The sequence below is a fragment of the Anabrus simplex genome, chromosome 3 (assembly GCF_040414725.1).
Source record: "Anabrus simplex isolate iqAnaSimp1 chromosome 3, ASM4041472v1, whole genome shotgun sequence".
Classification (NCBI taxonomy): Eukaryota; Metazoa; Arthropoda; class Insecta; order Orthoptera; family Tettigoniidae; genus Anabrus; species Anabrus simplex.
The window spans coordinates 199,988,202-200,010,560 of NC_090267.1; the positions used below are offsets into that span (position 1 = coordinate 199,988,202).

Below are 22,359 nucleotides of genomic sequence, written 5' to 3' on the forward strand. Positions count from 1 at the left end.
GGTAACGCCCATGGACCCAACCCCTAAGGTAGTGGGAAGGGACCAACCTTTGCTTCTACAGTAGGAGAGCAGATATAATCCTAAGCCAAGATGGCGCAGGGCTCTCTCTCTCGACCAGTATTTCGTACACTTAGGACCAGGCTCCTTCGAGCAGTCAGTCGTGACAGTGAAGTTGTACATAAGTGCCGCAGGGCAGAATTCGGACTTAGCGCATACCCGTAGGGTAGGCTCGTGAAGCAAGCTCTCGTCAGACCGACTTATTCAGAACCTATAATTGAATTTGTAAATAGTGTATATAGGCCTAGTCGTCCTGGGTAATAAAGGACAATGAAGTTAATCCATCTTTTATTTCGGATGTTGCGGGACAGAGTTCGCACCTACAATTTACCTCCCTACTTTACCGCTCGGCAGGACAGGTAATAGGTCAATTCCAACGGCCTGGTGACCGACCAACTAGAACGTCTCACAGGACAGGTAGGTCACGACATAGCAAAAGATTGTGTGAATGTGAAAATGGATATTTCACCTAAGAAGTGGGCAAAAAGTTGTTGCTCTCAAAGAACATTCATCTACATTAAGAGACATTGCCTCTGTTTTCGGTGTAGAAAACTCAAATATCTCAAGACTTCTTAGGGCTTATAGTGTGATTCTGCCTCATTGCCTCCAAAGGGAAAAGGAAAATGTGGATAATAACAAAAAACCAGTTCCAGTGGCCCTCGGGTATAGCTCCAATTAATGGCATCATGAATTCAACAAAATACATGGAAATCCTTAACTGCAGGATTGTGCCATTCCTACGGACCTTTGCAGATAGTAACGGAGTATTTCAACACACTGGCCCCATGTCACATTTCAATCAAGAAAACATTAATATGCTTCAATTGCATGGTAATTTCACCAGACTGAAATCAAACCGAGAACATGTAGAGAACTTGGTAAAATGGACTGTTCGACAAATGAATACTTGATTATATAGATGTTGATTCCCATAGGGAACCTGAAATATTTGTTCCGAATGAGTAAATTTATAATACCAATATAGTTGGTCCGTTATTGGACATTATAAATTTTCCGGCTAACTCATTCCTGGTTGCCAGTGTTTCGCCTCATGCATGGTGTCACATGAGAGGTTGATAAACAATCACTTCCAAAAAACTTCAGAATAACATTTTCTTTCATCTTTCTGCCATATATTGTTGGCCAATCCAATTCTGTACAAGTACGATATCTTAATCATGAAGGTGAGATTTAGATCGGTGGCAAGAAGAGCCCAAATCATTGTATTGCCCAAGTAATGAGATGCATAGTAAGCATCTGAAGTTTGTAACATTGGAGTTTGGAGACTTTATCTATGTGCATGGTTCAAGTACTCTATGAAATTTTCACACGCTTTACATTAGATGAAAGCTAATGATGTGGGAATTATCTGTAAAAGGCAAACCAGGAGAGCAACACCAATGACGTAGCTAGCTAAAATACAGCTTCCTCAAGTTTCCTTGCAAAAAAAAAGCAGTAGAATGGTTAGGAAACATACAGTCAGTAATGAGGTGAATAAATTAGCATAAACAAATGAAGAAACTGTGATCATGCTCATGGAGATGCTGGAAATACTGATACTGATAAGTTGTTCAGCCATTAGCTTTAAAACATACACAAATTGTTCATCAAATTTGGAATAATTCATCCCCTTATTTGGTAGCCATAAAGACAGATTTTAACAGTTATTGTTAGTCTGGTAGTTATAAAGATAGATGCTAAAGTTGTTAGGTAGTTCTCTCTTTTTATGGGATAATCAAAAATGCCTACTTGTAAATATTTTAGTACATTTGTACTAATTTTTGGACTGCAGTAACTCCAGATGACGGTATGTTAATTTTGAAGGGGAGATTTAGACCGGTGGCGAGTGAGCTAAAATCTTCCTGGTGACATGTAATGACTCAATCAGTGTATGAACATACAATCTTTGAACTTTCTCTTCACATGTACCTATTAAATATAGTGAGAATCTAATAAATAATGCTATTTCCAAATCAAAATAAATACGAACAACCGGAACTTGAAAACGTGTACCACTCTGTTGGTAACTCTGATCTCAACAGAACTGTCACGTTTCTCTTCTTAATACCTTACTAAGATTTATGAAAAGGTGAGTAAAGATTAACAATTCAAGCACTTTTAGTTAACAATGAGGTTACTAAAAAGTACTGGTTCTAAATATTCTGCAGTACTTGAAAGTGGACACTTCATTCAAGAGATGTTAAAAAGAAATACCTACAAACCACTCAGTCCTTTAACACCTTGCCTGCCAAATGGCCTGCAGATCGTGAAATCATATTATCAGTTAAATGATTTCTTTAGCCATATTGCTTGGCTTCACTGACTGGGTCTGCTACATTCCATACCAGACAGCACCTCATTGGACTTCACAAGGCTGAGTGAATCCTGTTCAATCTTCAATCCGGAACTAAAATCACTGAACAAACCGAGAATCGATGATGATGCTTCTGGATAAGAGGTAAACATATTATCCCTGCACCGCAAATTTGCCTTCGGAAAATGTTATGAAAAAATACACACACAATCACTCACAGATACCATCAATACAATAGTCGGCTAAATCATCCCTATTTTGCGCCATATCTGTTTTCGTAACATATGTCAGAAATTAATGGAAGTGGGACATAGATAGTAACTAACACAGAAAGAAAGAAAATAGAGGAATAATGATGATGTTACTGGTTTTACATCCCATTCATCACTTTTACAGTTTTTGGAATCGGTGAGGTGCCAGAATTTTGTCCCGCATGAGTTCTTTTACATGCCGATAAATCTACCAATAGGAGGCTGACGTTTTTAAGCACCTTCAAATACTACCGGACTGAGTCAGCATCGAACCTGCCAACTTGGGTTCAGAAAGGCAGCGCCTTAACCGTCTCAGCCACTCGGTCTGACGAGAACAGAAGATTTTTGAAATGTGGTATTACAGAAGTATGATGAAGACTAAGAAGGGTTGATCAAATCACAAATGAAGGGATACTGGAATTGGTGGGAGGAGAATAATTTGGAAAAATAAAATTGACCAGAAGAAGAGATAGATTGATAAGATACATCTTAAGACACCTGGGACTTGTTCAATTAGCCTTTCTGGAAAGGAGAAAGCACAGTAGGCATGAAAATCTCAACACAGGATTGACCAGGTTTTGAATCTCAGCCTTCTGACAGCAAGGCACTGAGCTAATCATGCTCTGAATGCAAGCTTACAACTGTGTGCTCCCCTAGTTATAAGATGTAAAATTAAAAGGCGAGCACAGGATAGGGTCACATGGATTGCTGCATCAAACCTGTCTATAGACTGATGACACACACACACACACATTAATGTATTTTCACAATAATTATTTTCTTTGTGCATTTTCTATAAATTTCTGTGATACGTACCGTATACTATGAGAAGGTAATTGATAAGGGAATACTTACTTTCATGAGCTGAAGCAGAGATGTCTGGAGAAGGGGTCTTTGTGAGGCGCCGTCGCCGAGGTGAAGAGCATGGTGAGGAACTCTGTCCATCAGATACACGACGTAGCTTGCTATAACTCGAGCTACTGGAGTCTCCAGGAGACAGTTTTCGAACTGCCAAATCTGTCAGCATATCCATTGCTTCTTTCCTGCATTCAATGTACAGAAAATGTAAAACAACTCTTTGGCCATCAAAAAAAAATACATAATTTTTAGCCATATTTAGCAATACATGGTGTAGGAATTTACATGAAATCTTAGCTTAGTACTGAAATTACTGTTGAAACCTAGGCAAGAGTACACTTCAGCAGTACAGACTCGTGAAGCAAGAGGCTGTAAAGTTGACTATTGTAGCTAAGGTATGAATCATTTTGCAGCTTTTATATTCAGTAAGCTTTCTTTTAAAGAACATCTAAGTGTCATACGTAAATGCCAAATTTCAAGGAAAACTTCTGAACTTCCATATGAGTTCACCACATATTTATCTAGATAATTACTTGAAAAGTTTTTAAATATAGTAAGATGAACTGATTTTAAAATGTTAATAGAAATCCAGAAAGTGTGTTTAATATGTCTGTTGGAAATGCAAATTCAGAAACAACTGATTTAGAATGAAAAAATCTTGACAATATAATCACTTGTTGGGTTATGTAGTGCTGACCAACAACTGTCTTTGTTATTACATTATGTAATATCGTGCTGTTGTCAACAGCTGATACTCATATCCGAGTATTCATATCTCTCCTGAGATTCTTCCAATATTGAATTCAGAGATGTAGATACCTTTGATGGCATGAAATATACAACCACAATGGTTGCACGTTATAGAGGGTGGAAGTCATTGAGCCTGGTGATGTTTACGCCTCTGATTTTTTCTGCTTCCTGTCTATGATGTTCATGCTCAAATTGTGCAACAGCAGCTGCGGTAGTTGTGCACAAGCAAATATGGTCTTTTACAATGATATACCATGTAATTGGATCACTGTCAGTGGTCCTGAAGGTATTCTTAATCTGATCTTTATAGTGCTCCAGAGGAGCATAATGGGGTCTCCTGTCTGTACTGATTTCACTAACTATAATTTTCCGGGGAAGTCTGCCATCTTTTATGTAGTGGACATGCCCAATCCATTCGAGTTGGTGACCAATGATGGTAACCTCTATATTGTCATCTTTGCCCTCTCTAGAACTGTTGTATTTGGAATGTACTCATCCCATTTCATGTTGAGAATATACAAGGTGTATCAGAACTATACCAACAAAAAATCAGGGAAGCTCTTTGTGTGATGTTAAGAATAATGGTGCAATCAGATTGTCAGAGAAAAGGTTTCTTTTCAAGAAAATGAGGTTACTTTTTTACTTTTGGCTGCACGATTCAAATTGACAAACTCGCCATATTTGCTATGCTAGAGCACAAGCCGCTGCCATGCTAAGGGAAGAGAAGGGGTGGGAGGAAGTTTTTTTTTTTACAATTGATTTTACGTTGCACCGACACAGATAGGTTTTATGGCGACAAAGGGATAGGAAAGGGCTAGGAGTGGGAAGGAAGCTGCTGTGGCCTTAATTAAGGAACAGTCCCAGCATTTGCCTCATGTGAAAATGGGAAACCATGGAAAACCATCTTCAGGGCTGCCGACAGTGAGGTTCGAACCCACTATCTCCCGGATGCAAGCTCACAGCTGCACGCCCCTAACTGCACGGCCAACTCGCCCGGTGGGAGGGGAAGTGGGGTGTATGACGGAGACAGAGGTAATGCTCCGCACATATGCAAAAGTTTCCTCATTTGACTCATGAGGATTGTCCTCGTCTCTTATAGGCAATATCCACAGTTTGTTTATTAAAACAGCCATAAATGCACACACAGTACAAGAACACACTATAATTAAGACACACTTGTCAGTCAAGGAATGTACCAGATCGTTTCTCCTCTCGTCTGTTGTTCGGAGTAACGTTCTTTATTATTTAACATGCTCGAAGATGCAATGCTGTTGTCCCATGATTGTGTATTCCTCACAACATTGTAAATGGAATGAAATACTGAACGAAGGAAATCATACATCCAATGGTTTGATTACAGTAGATGTTGAATACGCCCCTTTCCCCACTTTGATGCACAAATCACAACCTTTGGAGTCTGTTCAGAATGTGTGGTGTGTCACGAACGACCTAGAAAGGTGCCTGTATTCTTAGTACAAGTTCATCTTCTATTGCTATGGGGTTTGCATAGTAGTCAATTTGTGCAGAACAAAATGTATACTGCCTACTGGAACTGGAAGCAACTATACAAAACAAACGAGAAACTTGTGGATTCGCACTGAACAGTACCTCTGTCTCCCACTTCCCCTCCCTTCCCTTTCCCTCATCTGACGCACAGCAACAGGCAGCGGGTGGCTCTCTGGCATAGCAAATACGGAAAGTTCGTAAATTTGGATCACGTGCCCGGAAGTAACAAAGAAACTACATTTTCTTGAAAAGACAAATTTTCTCTGCCAATCCAACTGCAGCATTATTCTTAACATAACACAAAGAGCATCCTAAATTTTCTTTTGTAGTATAGTTCTGATACACCCTGTGTCTCAGCTTTGTTCATGGAAGCATTCTAGTTCCTTCATATCACAGTGATATATTGTACAGTCCTCGTTTCACATCCGTAAAGCAGGGTAGAGATGACATCTGCTCAATATAACATCAATTTTATATACATTCCTAAATCTTTACTCAGGAATTCCTAACGTGTAAGACGTTCAGAAGCTATATAGGCAAGAGATATTCTGTTCTTGTTCTTCTCCATTCAGCTGTAATTGAACGAATATCAGCAAGTTAAAACTAGCAGTCGTGACTGGAGTTATCACTTTTATCAGATAGTTCTTGCATTGGTTCCTCAAGATAAAGCTAATACAGATTCGGACTCTAGAACCAAGAAAATAGAACTTGGGGACATTTTGACAATAGCTGGCTATTTTGAACATTAGCAGGACAATCACTCATTGTGTTCAACCGAATATTGTTCGTTTACTGTTTGTAACATGTTACAGTAGATCTCTACTGAATTATCCTTCTGGATCTTGGTCTTGAGCGTGGAGTTAGAATCTGGGATGTTGCAATGTAAAGTGAATTTATGGATGCAAATTTGAATTAAGTGACACATACAAACTCATCAATGTAGATGAATGTATTTCCAAAAATCGATACATTCAACTTCTTTTATGTCTAATGTTATTCATTTTATGTTCCACTAAACAGTTTTACAGTTTTTGGAGCTGCTGAGGTGTGAGGAAATTTTGTGCCGCAGGAGTCGTTTTGATTATTGGTAAATCTATCAACATAAGGCTGCTGTATCTGAACACCTTCAAATACCACCGGCATTGAATCCGCCATCATGAGCTCAGAAAAGCAGCATTCTCCGAGCCACTGAACAGGTTACCTCAGTGCGTTGTGGCATGGCCACATTATGGTTGCTAATTTAATACTCGGGGGACAAATGGGTTCGAATACCCCATCAGCCATCCCTGAAATGATTCTCCGTGGTTTCTCCATTTCACCTCCTGTAGAATACCTGGATAGCACCTTTCTCAAAGCCATGGCCACCCCCTTCCCCTTCCTAGCCTGTACATTTACAAAAACCTTCACCGATAGACAACACGCTCACAAAGCAGTACATATAGCTCTCCCCCCATGGCTGTACCGGAAAAGGCGGACTGATTGACGTCACAGAGGATGTACAGATTCGGAACTAGGAGGTGCGCTATGGACTAGAAAGAATGAGCACGGGCGACAGCTGTAGGAAAGGCCAGGGTCTTACATGAACTGTAGCATCAGGAGAGTGAGTGAGCAATCACAATCAGTAAGTCAGCAAGGGGTCCCACAGTCGATGCTTCACGCCCACATTTTATAACCTCCTGGGGGAAGCGGATAAAAGGACAATGTATTCAATTCTGAATTGCATTTCTACCTCAGCTCTTCCTATTTAAACCATTGTAGGCTAATCTACCGAAGGCTTAGTATAGTACCTGAGCAATGGTTTTGGTCGAAAGCTCTTGACTTCCTCTGTGGGTGACAGGGCAGAGACAGGCGTTTGTGCAGCATCCCGATACAGACGTAGTTTTACCACATCACCACACTGTCGTAGGAACATAACAGCTTCCTCGTGACTCATCGAGGAAATATCCACATCATTCACCTGTAAAAGAAGAGTATTAAGACACATTGACATATTATGCAATGAAAATATTGTAAATTACAGTGACATCGAACACCATTTAAAATGATATACTGTACTTACAGCCACTATCTTGTCCCCGGGACGGATTCGACCGTCGGACAAAGCTGGTTCTCGTACCAGAGCCCTTACGTAATGGCCCAGAGCGCTGTCGTCTTCTTTCCGTAATGTAAAACCAAGGCTGCGATTGACTTTGGTCAGAGTAATGTCGAATTCCTGCAAATAAAACACAAAATTTTACTTAAAACCAGCCGTGTGCAACAGTCTGCCCCCGGGCCGAACTCGGCCCACCTGATCACTTATTGAAAATGTATCTCTGTTAAACTGAAGTGGAGTTATTTATTTTCAATAACGTAGTGTGGGACACACTATCTCTCTCTCGACTTGGCAACGCTGTGAAGACAAACTCTGACACCAATGATAGCCTCCTCTGCCAACCCGATCCCAGTCGGTCTTGCGGTCGCTGCAAACCTTGCCAGAAATTAAATTCACGCGCGCGCACCCCGGAAACGAATGACCTTCGGTTTTATTTTCTTGTATGTGTAAGCGTCTGCTTACTGTTATCTTGGAATTACTTGTGTGTGGTGTTCTGTGTGGTGTGGGGTTACCTTATTAGGTCATCATTAATAATGTTGTCGTCACATGAGGAAAGTGGATACCAAATGTCGCGGCTTTCGGGAAAAAATGGCTCACGATTACATTTTCTTCAATGATGATACTGATGATGCTTATTAAGGGGGACAAACATCTAGGTCATCGGCCCTTTCTTCAATGAAAAAGGTATGCCACTTTGTCTTATTTGTCAGGAAAGTATAGCAGTAATGAAGGAGTATAACATGAAGGAGTATAACAACTTCAAAACATTCTAGTTGTATTCGTAAGGGCAGCTTCGCCAAGTCAAAATAGAAAACCTGGAAAAACCTGAGGTCAACAACTGTTTTCCTTTAAACGACGATGTTCCGTTGTAAGTGAAATATTGCTGAACGCTGCGAATCTTATTCGGACGGCGACTTTGTAAAGAATGTTTAATGGCGGCTGCAGATATTGTGTGTCCAAATATATGCAGCTTGTTTAAAAAATCAGTTTGTTACGCTGGGCAGTTGGTAGGAGCAAAGATAACATGCCAGACGGTATTGTATCACACATGAACGACATTATAAATACATTCGAGGCATTCTCAATAGCCTTGGAAGAAAACTGTGACGTAGCGGACACAGCTCAGTTGGCTATTTTCATTAAGGTATGGACAAATGGACAAAGAGTTCTATTGCACAGCGGATATGCTTGCCTTGCGACCTATAAAAGGTAGCACAAAGGGGGAAGATATATTCCAGCTGCAATGGGAAAGAGTATGTGGAATATCGGCTGATGGAGATCCGTCCATGGTTGGACCAAATGTAAGGGCTGTACAGAGTTACTCGACAGAGAAATTGATATCAAGACCATGTGTTTTATTTTCACTATATTTACACCAGGAGAATTTTTGTCCCAAAACACTGAAATTTGCTCACGTCATAAATACAGTGGTGCCTTGTGTCAACTATATCAAGTCAAAAGGTCTCAATCACCATCAGAGCATTTGTAGACGAACTGGAAAGTGAGGAAGATGATCTCGTCTACTCTTCAGAAATATGGTGGCTGAAGCAGGTAAATATGCTGCAGCGTTTCTGTAATAATCTGATGGACATGAAAGGAAAACCTGTGGCACAGTTATGCGATGAAAAGTGGCTATGTGATCTTGGGTTCTCTGTGGGTTATTACCTGCTACTTGAATGATCTGAATTTAAAGTCGCAAACACAAAGTCAATTTGCTCATGGACTTTGCGCTATTTGGTTTACGTCGCACCGACGCAGATAGGTTTTATGGGGACGATGGGATAGGAAAGGCCTAGGCATAGGAAGGAAGCGGCCGTGGCTTTAATTAAGGTACAGCCCCAGCAATTACCTGGTGTGAAAATGGGAAACCACGGAAAACCATCTTCAGAGCTGCCGACAGTGGGGTTCGAACCCACTATCTCCGAGATGCAAGCTCACAGCTGCGCGCTCCTAACCGCACGGCCAACTCGCCCGGTCATGGACTTTATGGACATGTGAAATCCTTTCAGAGGAAACTAAATCTGTGGAGAAATCAAATGAGAAATAAAAATTCCTGTCACTTTCCAACCCTTTTGTAGCAGGGGTAAATCATTCTGTAACTCCACTTTCTACCCAGACTCGTCGACAAATTTGTTTGAAGAATTTGATGTCAGATTTAGAGAGGAGGAAGTGAATTTCAGCATTTTCTCCAGACACATTACAAATAGAAATTCTTGAACTTCAGGAGGATTTGGCTTTGAAAGGAGTGTAGGGCATCTGCCTGAAAGATTTTTATGTGAAATACTTCCCATGCAAGGAACTTATCTACTTTCAACGTGAGCAGATTGGCATTGTTTAGCAGGACGTACCACTGTGAGTAACTTTTCTCGCGCATGACGCAGATCAAATCCACAGAGCCTCAAGGGATCTCAACTTGGAAGCGTAGGTTAGCGACCACGGGTCCTTTAGCTGTATACTGGCATTGCTTCCACTAACTGTGGCAGCTTCCTAAGTTTCATCTATCCTATCCGATCTCCTTTGGTCAGTTCTTGTTCTTTTCCGACCCCGACGGTATTACAGCATTCGAGGCCTAGGGGAGTCTCATTTCCACACCCTTCGTGGCCTTTGTCTTTCTTTGGCCGATACCTTCACTTTTCGTTTTGTCGGATCCCTTCCATTTTTTCGTTCTGATTGGTGTCAATAGAGGATAGTTGTACTTCCCCATAAACAATTATCAGCACTTAAATCTAGAGAGAGGGCAAGGATAACTGATGTCCACCTTGAAAACAGTCTCCGCGTCGGAACATCCACTATACCACCAACATTGAGAGACTGATTAAAAACATGAACGGTCAAGTTTCCCCTCTAAAATGGTGTGTAAATACATTTTTCTGCATTTCTATTGTAAGTAAATATTTTGGTTACCATTAAAATATTATTTTATGCTGTTGTGATGTTAGTGTATAACGAACAAATTTCTTCATTGAATGTGGCTATCAAATTCTTGCGATAAGGTTATATAGTGTCACATACTACCCACTACCCCAGTAAGTCCTCTGTGATTGGCGCATCCTCTGTTCCCACTTGCGCATGGCTGCTTAACACGAAGATAAAGATCTCCAGATACTGTATATTCCGTATCCTCCCAGTAATCTACGAATCCGGAGATGACCCACTGTATTTTCTGTGTATATCAGGCTTGACTAAATAGCGAATACAATTCCTTGACTACTATAGCAAAACAATACCGTATATCAAAGCCATACCCAGGGGGGGGGGGAGGTTAGTGGGGTTCAAACCCCCTCCTAAATAAAAGTGAACTTGACAAATTTAAACAGCATATACGGGTACTGAAATAGCCTACAATAAATCAGAATTAATATAAAAACAATCATTTGCAAAATAAACAAGTGAATTTAACTTATGAAATCTGTGCCATCTTTAAATGTTTCTCTATATATCGTATATAGTTAACACATTTACTAAGGACATGATTGGAAATTTTAATTTTGGTGAGAGATATGGATTGTTCTTTTTTATGTTCGTAATATATTTTGCACCATAAACATATATTTCAATAAACATACAGAAATATTTTCATGTTATCGAGCGGCTAGAACAGTTTTTAAAATGAATCAAATCTCTAAATATTTTGAATACATATTGTTACCTCCATTTTAAACAAATATTTGTGTCGCATTGCATACACATGTTAAAGCGTGTTCTGCCCACCAGACCGTTATGAATTTACCTTTTTACTTCACCCGTTCAGTTACACTGCTCTAAAACTCAAACTTTTCTTTCTGCAAAATTCATTTGAGAGTAAAAAATATATGTCACTATAGTTTTTGTTTTTGGAAGCTCCCCCGCCCAAAACAAATCCTAACCCCCTCCGAAAAAACGTCCTGGGTATGGCCTTGCCGTATATTATTTAAATACGGACTAGTACATCATCGGTTTGTGCTGTTATTACTAGTACGTCAGCCATGACAATGGGACAAAGAACGTGCACCTTACAGAGCCCCGTGTACTAAAGTGTGGAGTAAATTTCCGACAACAGATGTTACATTAGTGAGTTTTGCGATAGTGTGTATAACTGGCATAGGATATGGACAGCTTCCTAATTGTATCACTGAGATCGAGTTGACGTGTTTATGCTACATAGGTGAGTGAATTCTAACTTTCCTTGACGAAGGACAAAATTACACCCTAAAAACTTTAGTCATTGCTGTCCACTGTAGTTTTTAAAACCTGGCTGTCATTTTTATATGTGCAGTTGAAGTAGAATTTAATATCGTGAAATGGTTAATTATTGTTTTGATAACTTCAAACAAGATTAATAATATACTTTTTAAGTACGGTACGTACGTATAATGTTGCGAATTTTAAAATGTATTCTCATATGTAGGAGTCTAAGTGTAGCATGCAATGAAAATAGACATGAATAGGCACCCTTGAAACTTAAAACTTGGTATCAGGTAATTTGTTACCTGCACGATCCCTAAAATATCGGCAGATAAATTTAACTGCGTTATTCCATGGTTAGATATTATTCTCATCTTCTGGTGCTGTGCGATTTATTTAGTTGCTACTCCAATCAAGGTTTCATTTTCAATTTTGTTATTATAATTTAACTGCATTTCTTACGTTATTCATGTGCTACTGATATTAATTTTGATTTTGAGAGGCTTACTTTCATACTTCAATCGAAGTCGCTGATTATTTTTGCGTTAAATAAAACACTGTGATCAAGTACTGCTTAAGTGTCATTTGAAGTATGTTACATATTTCCGGTTAACTATTGGACGCGTGTACCTTTACAAGAGCTGAATTCTAAATTCTTTAATTTTCTATTCCTCCCAAAGTAAATGTGCTATGGAAGTTGATTTCACCCCAAGTAAACGTCAGTACGTGTTTCTGAAACAAAATCTATGGTAAGTCATAATAATAGTTATTTACAGAAAGAGTTTTAATATGATACTTATTATGGTATTAATTGTCAACGAAGAGAAAGAAACTGAAATTGCTTTCTAAGTTCAGCGAACTAGCATCACTTAATAAATTAACAAATATGAGCAATAATTGCAATGGTTTTCAAAATAAACTGGGCATACTGTAAATACCAATATCGCCAACTGACCTTAAATGTACCTCTTTCTCTTTGTAATGACTTTTTTTTTTTTTTTTTTTACATTTTCTTACCGAGCGAATTGGCTACACGTTTTGAGCCACGTAGCCGTTAGCCTTCATTCGGGAGATAGTGGGTTCGAACCCCACCGTCGGTGGGTGGTTTTCCGTGGTTTCCAATTTCCCAGTACTCAAATGCTGGAGCTGAACCTTATTAAGGCTACGGCCGCTTCCTTCCCAGTCTTAGCCCTTTCTTATCCGATTGTCGCCAAAAGAACAAACTGAGTCGGTATGAACTTAAAAAAAAAAAAAAACACCTTCCCTTTGTACCCCATAAAACGTACGTTAGTGACCTTCTGTATTTCAGTATTGTACTAGCAAGGTACCCGTCTGCAACGATTTTAAACTGAAGGTTCTCTTTAATGGTTTTAGATTTCGGAGATACAACTGTCCGCGGAGCTTGCTAAATACACCTTCAGTTCGTACGTTAAACGGTATCGGAAAATTAAGTATCAAGCCTAACCCCCTTGCAACACCTTATGAGTGGAATATTTTATTTAATTCTTATTTAACATATATATCAAACCGTGTGTGTGTGTGTGTGTGTGTGTGTGTGTGTGAGAGAGAGAGAGAGAGAGAGAGAGAGTTAGTTCCGGTAGGTTTTTCATCTAGGTGCCACAAGACGCCGTATGCTAAAATTCAATCAATACTGACACATTGTTGCGAACACATTTTGATTTATACGTAATAAAACATTATAAATTATTTTGACCAACTTAAGTCTTCACATTAATGTGATGGTCATGATGGCCACGGATTCGGTGATGGCGCTTTCTATAATAAACTTGATATCTTGACGTGAAATGCGAGCACTTGGGCGACGGATCGGTACATGCCGTAGTTCCTCGCGCGCTGAACAATGAACTGATGGCTCCTCTAGCGCTCTCGATACTCCTCTCTCAGGAAAGGAATGCACCCTTAATACATATTATTTTTCTCTAGATCGATTTGGGCAGACTGTTTGTATCGTTTGCCGGCCCCGTGGTGTAGGGGTAGCGTGCCTGCCTCTTACCCGGAGGCACCGATTCCCGGCCAGGTCAGGGATTTTTACCTGGACTTGAGGGCTAGTTCGAGGTCCACTCAGCCTATGTGATTAGAATTGAGGAGCTATCTGACGGTGAGATAGCGTCTCCGGTCTCGAAAGCCAAGAATAACGACCGGGCGGATTCGTCGTGCTGACCACACGACACCTCGTAATATGCAGGCCTTCGGGCTGAGCAGCAGTCACTTGGTAGGCCAAGGCCCTTCAAGGGCTGTAGTGCCATGCGATTTTGGGTTTGTATCGTTTGTTTCATTATGAATTGTCGGATCAAGAATTATGTCTCGCGAGAAACTTTTTTGAAAGCTCGAACTGCTGCTGCAGACAGTCCGCTACGCCAACAACCATATGCCGAATACGACGGTCCTCCCTCTCGATGGTACCACAGGAAAATCCAGCGCCCGGTCTTCCTGTGAGAGTACCTTTTCGTGACCACTGCTGCCAGCATGTATGCACAGTAGAGACATTCCTGCCGAGTCGTTCTGCAATAGCGCGGAAAAAAATCCACCTTCACGTAGCCCTATTATACGACCTCGTTCAACCACCGTGAGATGTTGATACGGGCTTCTTCGTCGTCGTAAAGGCATTCTTGACCCACTCGCAGTCACTCCGTCCAATCTCACAGGTAATTAACGCTCCCGTATTTAAAGCAAACCTGATGTGCAACGTCATGGGGCCGCTACTAGCGCCACGCTAATGCGATTTGCAGGAAATTTGAATCAATGTCATCTTTCAGATGTTTAAACACGCCTAATAACGTTCGTTAATCTAGCACAACCCCTTCTTGGTGTTTGGATATTTTTCCGCCAGTGTGTATATATGATATATCTCTCAAATAACATCTAAAACACAGAGGACACAACAATCATGTGACATCTCAAGATGGTAAATCAAATGGTTGTGGAGAGTTGAACGATATTTAACACCATGAGGGATGACTTTTTTCAAAAACCTGTTCCTGTTAACGTTTAAGACATACCGTACGAGGACAACCATTGTGTGAAAATACAATTAGTACGGCGAACGGTTTCGGAGGAATGACTATTACGGGTTTTTCAGGTTTCATCCCCTGAGGTGTGGACATTTTTTAAACTCTTTCTTAGCGAGCACCTTACACACAAAGGCGATCACCATGCGAAATTTCTACATCCTATATTTGGACGTTTTGGATATCCGCGCCTATTCAATGAGTTGTCACTTTTGTATCCAAAATTGGAAAATCGAAATTATAAATACTCACTCCAGATGGTCCCTCTGTCTGCAGCGGTGGTAAAGGCAGTGGTAAATGCGAAGGTGGCAGGTCCCGTCTTGGAGGTGGTGGGGGTGGCGGTGGAGGCGGGTCACTAGGAGGCTGGAGACAGCACATTTCCGCAGGAGGCCTGCATACGGTCAATATCACGTTCGTGGGCGTTTTACGGAGCACTTCTAGGGCTTGCTGAAACAATAACACAGCATGTTAAAGGCGATACATACAACGTCTTGGTAAGAGGAAAGTAAAATTAAATCAACCATGTTGCTTAATAATAACAACGACAATAGTCGTATGCCCTCAGCTACCATGTGCAGGCATTTTAATTTAGCGTCAACTGGAAGCTTGCTCGTCAATTTCGACCTTCCGTTTTACTCCAGGCCTAGTAGAAAACACAGTAAACCGAATCTCTTTTAGGCGTTTTTAATGAATTTTGTCGGGTGATCATCAAATGAGTCACAAGAGAACTTTTACATGCCGACATCGTACGACATGGAGTATAGAATGGAATTCTTCCCGCCCTTCAAAAATCCGACTGCCACTGCCACATTTGAACCCGCTATCTTGAGATTCGGAGGCCGACACTCTGCCACGGATCCACAGAGGGAGCTGATCTGTTGCTTGAAGAAAAAGAGAACATCAGAAATGAAATATTGCATGAAGATTCCCAATAAACAAGATGAGATATGATCAGGAATGGTAGAATGGCGGAAGAAGCAGTAGCGTAGCCACTTCGAAGACATATAAACAAGAGACATTTAACGTTTAATTTAACATGTAATAATGAAAGAAAAATGAAACTTATTCATCAAGCAAGGCTAGAAAGGAAGAACGGTACAGGGAGACCGAGATTAACATACTGGTATTTGCAGAATGTCGAACAGATTGGGAGTAAACTAGATAAAGGAATAAAACAGACGAAGGGATTATCAAGAAATTGCAAGGAGGCCTAGATCAGAAAATCCATGGAGACACCAGACGAAAAGCACAATGCAAGCAGAGGCCGTCTTATGCCCTCAGACCGACCGAGAACTTTCCACCTTAAATCACTTTTACCTTCGAGGAAATACTGGAGGTGGGCATCCAGAGGGCTGGCGATCGCATGAAAACGTAACACCTGGCACTTCTTTGGTCAGGTGCTTTCTTTGAGAGTTGATCGTCCAGATCATTTACCTCCTTCAGATGTTCCTCAGTAAGGCACCAATCGATCCAGATGCACTACATTCGTCTTGGAATACAATGTATGTGATTGATATCATTTATCCTTTTCCAAACACGGTAAGGGCTATCCCTGCCTTCTACAGTAGAGCTTGGACACAGGCATATTACGACGTTCTCATGATACCCGGTAGTGTCCGCTGGTTGGTCATATCGTTCCTTCATTCGGTCGCTTTCTATCCTCAATCTCTTCCCGACAGCGACGTGTACATCCTCCAGTTTCCTTGCCAGATCCAGGCAGGACCGGTCAGTCGGTGTAGGATAGTCCTCAGGTCAGCCAAACGCTAAATCCATCGGGAGACGCAGTAGCCTTCTAAATAGCGTCCTTGCTGGTGTGCATTCCGTGGCCTCGTGCACTGCAGACAGGTAAGCTAAGAGGAATAGGACAAGACGATCCCAGTCCCTTTGCGATTCCTTCCAGATGTCATGGTTCCAGTTTCCCTCGAACACCACGGTGGTCCTTCGGCAGTGAACTTCCGGATCGCCCTCCTCCTTGGAGAAAATTTGCAGTCTTTTGGACAAGGTCAGTTATTTTTGCATTCTTAACGATCGATAAGAACTCTTCGTATTCTAGTAGAACTTGATGGTCGCACATATCACCAGGAAGCACAAAGGGCATCGACATCGTCTTTTTATGTTGATGATTAATTGAAGCTGATTACTTCAAGAGTTTCCGGTGTTAAAGAACGATTTTAATAAATCTGTTTTATTTCTGTAGTGACTTGTTGTCTCATTGTCCATTTTTTCTCATATTTGCTTCACTTCTTGATTCCTATTGAGCCGGCCCCGTGGTGTAGGGGTAGCGTGCCTGCCTCTTACCCGAAGGCCCCGAGTTCGATTCCCGGCCAGGTTAGGGATTTTTACCTGGACCTGAGGGCTGGTTCGAGGTCCACTCAGCCTACGTGATTAGAATTGGGGAGCTATCTGACAGTGAGATGGCGGCCCCGGTCTAGAAAGCCAAGAATAACGGCCGAGAGGATTCGTCGTGCTGACACGACACCTCGTAATCTGCAGGCCTTCGGGCTGAGCAGCGGTCGCTTGGTAGGCCAAGGCCCTTCATGGGCTGTAGTGCCATTTTTTTTTTTTTTTTTTTTTTTTTTGGTCTCGAATCCTATTCCATCATTCAGTATTTCCCATCCAGTTCCATCACTGAAATACTCCACCCTTTCGAATATTTACCAAAGTGAGAGTAATGCGTCCCTGACCCCTTTTAAAATAAATTTATGTTGCATAGACATACATATTTTGGCAATTTGTATTATTTTGATCATGTTTTGCTCATTTTCATGATACAAGATCCTTCTTATATTTTGAGCATTTTTATTTTAACTGAGGCGTTGTTTTTAACATGATATATGTTACCTGCGTCGAGTTTCAAACAGGCAATTTTCAAATACTTTAGTAGATATATTTTTATTTATTTTCCCGAAACAGGCAGGTAGCAGGTTTAGAAGACCTGGTTCCGAGAAAGAGCTGATGTAAGTATGTCCCATTGGGTAGGATATCACTCTGGTATTTATATTTAGCTCAGAAGCAATTAATAAACACGGGAGTTACAATGATATCTCTCAACCAGTTCATCCCTGACGGGTCCATCACCACCAACGTATTTCAATAGCTTGGTCACACTTGTAGTACTGCAGTGAACCCCATCATGCCTAAAGTTAAGTACAGTGGTGTGAAATAATGTGAAAGAGTTCGGTGAAGAGATCTTCAGTACTGACGGAACAACTCCTTTTTGTAAAGTGTGTGAAATTAGGTAGCAGCGGTAAAAAGATTTGACGTGCAACAACACTGTGCTACCGCTAAGTATAAAAGCTGCGTGAATCGAAAGTCCTCACAACAGAGCAGTCAGGTTCTTTTGTTTGATACAACGAAATCTTCTCTCTACCATACTTCCAAAAATTCTTAAGTACAGTACATACCCAACGCAGTCGATTCTGGGCGAGGCAACATTGCTAACAAGTTACGGTATTTGCCCTCCTGTTATCAAGACGTGCTTCGAAAAATTAGGGTTTTTTTGTGTTTTTTTTTTGCGTCGCACCGACACTGATAGGTCTTATGGCAACGATGGGAGAGGAAAGGCCTATGAATGGGAAGGGATTAGAACCCACTATCTCCCGGATAAAATTAGAATTAGTGTAGGTAATAATTGCATCTGGGTATCCGTTGATGAGATTACGGATATTTGTGAGAGGTATGTTGCGAATGTTGTAACTGGCACGCTTCTCATGGATCGTCCGGGTGATGTATTTCTACTTCATTCAGAGGTCCGAGATGCTGCTAATCATTGCAAAATCGCAGTACGTTTTGACAATGCCATGAAGCTTTTGTGGGGTGGTGGAGTTAAGCGAGAACGAATCTTGTTGTTAGTAACCGATGCTGCATCATATATGACAAAAGCAGCAAATATTAAGATAATAGAGAAAAGTAGTGCAGCAGAAGCCAAGGCTTGCACTAAGGTTGGCTCCACAGATTTCTGAACTTATTATTTATTTAGTATATAAGTACATTTTACTTCCAATCAAAAAGATTGATTAATTCAAAATAAATAATCTGAATTATATTTATCGTCTCATCATTCACAATCATTCTTACATCAGTCGTCATAACGTTGGCCTCAATTCTCTCCAAAGGTTAAGAAAGTCAATTTAAAGAAAAATTTGATAAGACATCTCCTCCCAAAAAAATTATGCAAAACAATTAAATAATTTACTATTTCTTTATTCCTCAAATAATACCTATAAATTGATTAATTTTCTTTATATTCTCATCCACCCTTATTTTATTCGCCATTATAAATTATTACATTTTTTTATATAATATTCCCTCACCAACAAATAAACCTATATTAAATTCAAGTTCCATAAATTGAAAATGATAAATAACCTCTTCTCAACTTTTGATCCTACATCTAGTATTATAAATTTGATTCGGTTTAATGGAGCATTTGTGGATACCTGATTATCTAAATTTTTATTACTTATAGCTGGTCGTACTATATTTATAGCAGGGTTAGGGGCTAATTTTGAATTTGACTTGAAGAAAATCATTGCTTTATCAACTTGGTCTTGCTCACGGGTTGCACAGGGTTGCTGAGGAAATACGGCAGGATTTTCCGTTTTGACAGTAGGGAAGCGCCGTAAATAAAAATTTTACAGAAACTCTTTTCCAATGATTTGTCGGAAAATTAGCATTGCTTCAACTTATAGAGCTCTATCGAAAACAATCTCTCGTCTAGAAACTGCTGATTTACAATTTGGGAATAGCAAAGGGCATGGTACTCGAAATACAGGATGAACCGAAATTCGCGCACTCGGGCGACGCAGCGCAACTCCTCACATGTCATCAATGAAAAAATGTCTCTCACAAAAGTTCGTCTTGCGAGTATAACCGGCAGAAAAAGGACGTTGAAGAGTGGCAATCTGGCAACACTGTAACCACATGTAGGGTAACTAGCTCTGTCAGTACATATTGGTTGTGCTGCACAGTTGGTGCAGTGAATAGAGTTTTGGGTTAGCATGCAGGAGGTCGAGGGGTCGATCCTGGGTTGAGGCGTATGTTTTTTATTTCGTAAATGTAGTCCAGGTGTATGGTAACTGGCATCTGAATCGTCAACAGTGATTGCAGTGGGTCCTCTAGAAACCATTTGCACTTACATACTACGATCCTAGAAATGGACGAACAATCTTTTTCATTGACAAGCTTTGAAAAATGCCCTTTCCACGTCGTGGGCGTGAATTTATTCGCTGTTGACGATTAAGATGCCAGATACCATACCACCTGGACATTTACGAAATAAAAATCATACGCCTTAACCCAGGATCGACCCCTCGACCTCCTGGATGCTACCCCAAAACTCTATACACTGCACTAACTGTACAGCACAACTAATATGTGCTGACAGAGGTAGTTACCCTACATGTGGTTACAATGTTGCCAGGTTGCCACTCTTCAACGTCCTTTTTCTGCCGGATATACTGTACTCGCAGGACGAACTTTTGTGAGAGACATTTTTTCATTGCTGGCATGTAAGGTGTCGCGCTGCGACGCCCAATTGCGCGAATTTCGGTTCACTCTGTAGAGCAACAAGGGGTGGTGTGTCAGTTACAGCGAAGAACAAACTCAGTGCGGTAATAATAATTTCGTGTGGCTATTTCTAGCCGAGTGCAGCCCTTGTAAGGCAGACCCTCCGTTGAGGGTGGGCGGCATCTGCCATGTTTAGGTAACTGCGTGTTATTGTGGTGGAGGATAGTGTTATGTGTGGTGTGTGAGTTGCAGGGATGTTGGGGACAGCACAAACACCCAGCCCCCGGGCCATTGGAATTAACCAATGGAGGTTAAAATCCCCGACCCGGCCGGGAATCGAACCCGGGACCCCCTGAACCGAAGGCCAGTACGCTGACCGTTAAGCCAACGAGTCGGACACTCAGTACGGTAATGAGTGCAAATAAGGGATACGCAAGATTGTACAGAATTAGTGCAATTTTAGAAAGCAGTGGGTGTGGCTTAGACGAAGACGACCCACAGGTAACCAGCAGTGATCTGGTATGCCCTGTGACGCCATGTGACGTAAAAATATTTACTTGCATATTTTGTACTTCTTTAGGTCATACACTTCCAAACCTTTATTATTATTATTATTATTATTATTATTATTATTATTAATATTATTATTATTATTATTATTATTATTATTATTATTATTAAAGGATATAATCTTATCAGATATAATATCAGCCAGAATTAATTCAGAGTGTTTTTTTCTGCAATGTTGGCTTTATTCATTAGTGGAATCTTTCTCCTGTCATAAATCTAAAATATAATCATCATGCAATATTTCTGTACCTCTAAGTTGTTAAAAGTAACTACTGATATTATCATACCAGATATAAGGTTGGAATGCGATGGGTCACGAATAATAATAATAATAATAATAATAATAATAATAATAATAATAATAATAATAATAATAATAATAATAATAATAATAATAATAATAATAATACAACGTTAGAGAGGTTTATATGGGAAGGAACAATATAATATTAATGATAAGAAGAGGACGTACTGGCGTACTCTCCTTTAAAAATTCATGGTTTGATATTCCTCTGATTTCTTGCGGAAGGAGGTATTCTCTAAAGATGAAAGAGAGGAGTCTCTTAACTCGCAAAGACGGTGATGAATACTCACATAATTGGTAAGGCCGACCAGCGACACCCCATTAGCTGCTAAGAGAACATCTCCCTGGCATAAATGCCCACTCTGCCATGCAGGCTGGTGCGGAAACAGTCTCTTGATACGAACCAGACCCGGCCATTGTTCGTGAGTGTCCACTCCCCCAGTGACACTAAGCCCAAGACCACGGCTCCCCTTCTGGAGGCTGACCGAGAACGTGACATCTGAAACAAGGGGACAATTCTCTAGTTGAGAAACAGGAAACAGGATAAACATAAAAATAAAAACACATGACAAGAATACAGGATTGAAATGGACATGATTAAAATACACTGAGTGTTATATTTGGATGAGATGTGCCTCAAGGAATAACATTTCCATTAACATAATTTGAGTAATAAATCATGAAAATGGATTTCATTTCTAAGTAGAATAGAAGAGGAAGGAAGACTGCTGAGATATTATTACATAATATAACTGAGAAACTCCAGCGCTATTTTCTTCACAAACATGTTGATGAATTGACAAAAATGTTTTGTAAATTTAGAGCAGTTAAATACCCTTAAAGCTGTATAATAGATTTGTGATTTTCATTTTGTAAGTTGTTACTTTATAGTAACTTATTTGATTGACTAATTGATTGGATGTCATCAAGTCGACATCACCTCTCGGCGACTGCAC

General features: G+C 40.4%; 1 protein-coding gene across 3 annotated transcripts in view; it reads right to left on the bottom strand.

The window, feature by feature from the left end:
- Positions 1-22,359, bottom strand: part of LOC136866148 (tyrosine-protein phosphatase non-receptor type 13) — a 536,552-nt gene that overhangs the window by 56,535 nt on the left and 457,658 nt on the right. For all 3 annotated transcript variants that reach the window (XM_067142854.2, XM_067142853.2, XM_067142856.2), the window contains exons 3-7: positions 21,694-21,902; positions 15,274-15,468; positions 7,796-7,948; positions 7,524-7,693; positions 3,478-3,665 (exon numbers count right to left, since the gene is read on the bottom strand). In XM_067142854.2, coding sequence (XP_066998955.2) covers positions 3,478-3,665; positions 7,524-7,693; positions 7,796-7,948; positions 15,274-15,468; positions 21,694-21,902 — 915 coding nt within the window. The remainder of the gene's footprint in view (positions 1-3,477; positions 3,666-7,523; positions 7,694-7,795; positions 7,949-15,273; positions 15,469-21,693; positions 21,903-22,359) is intronic.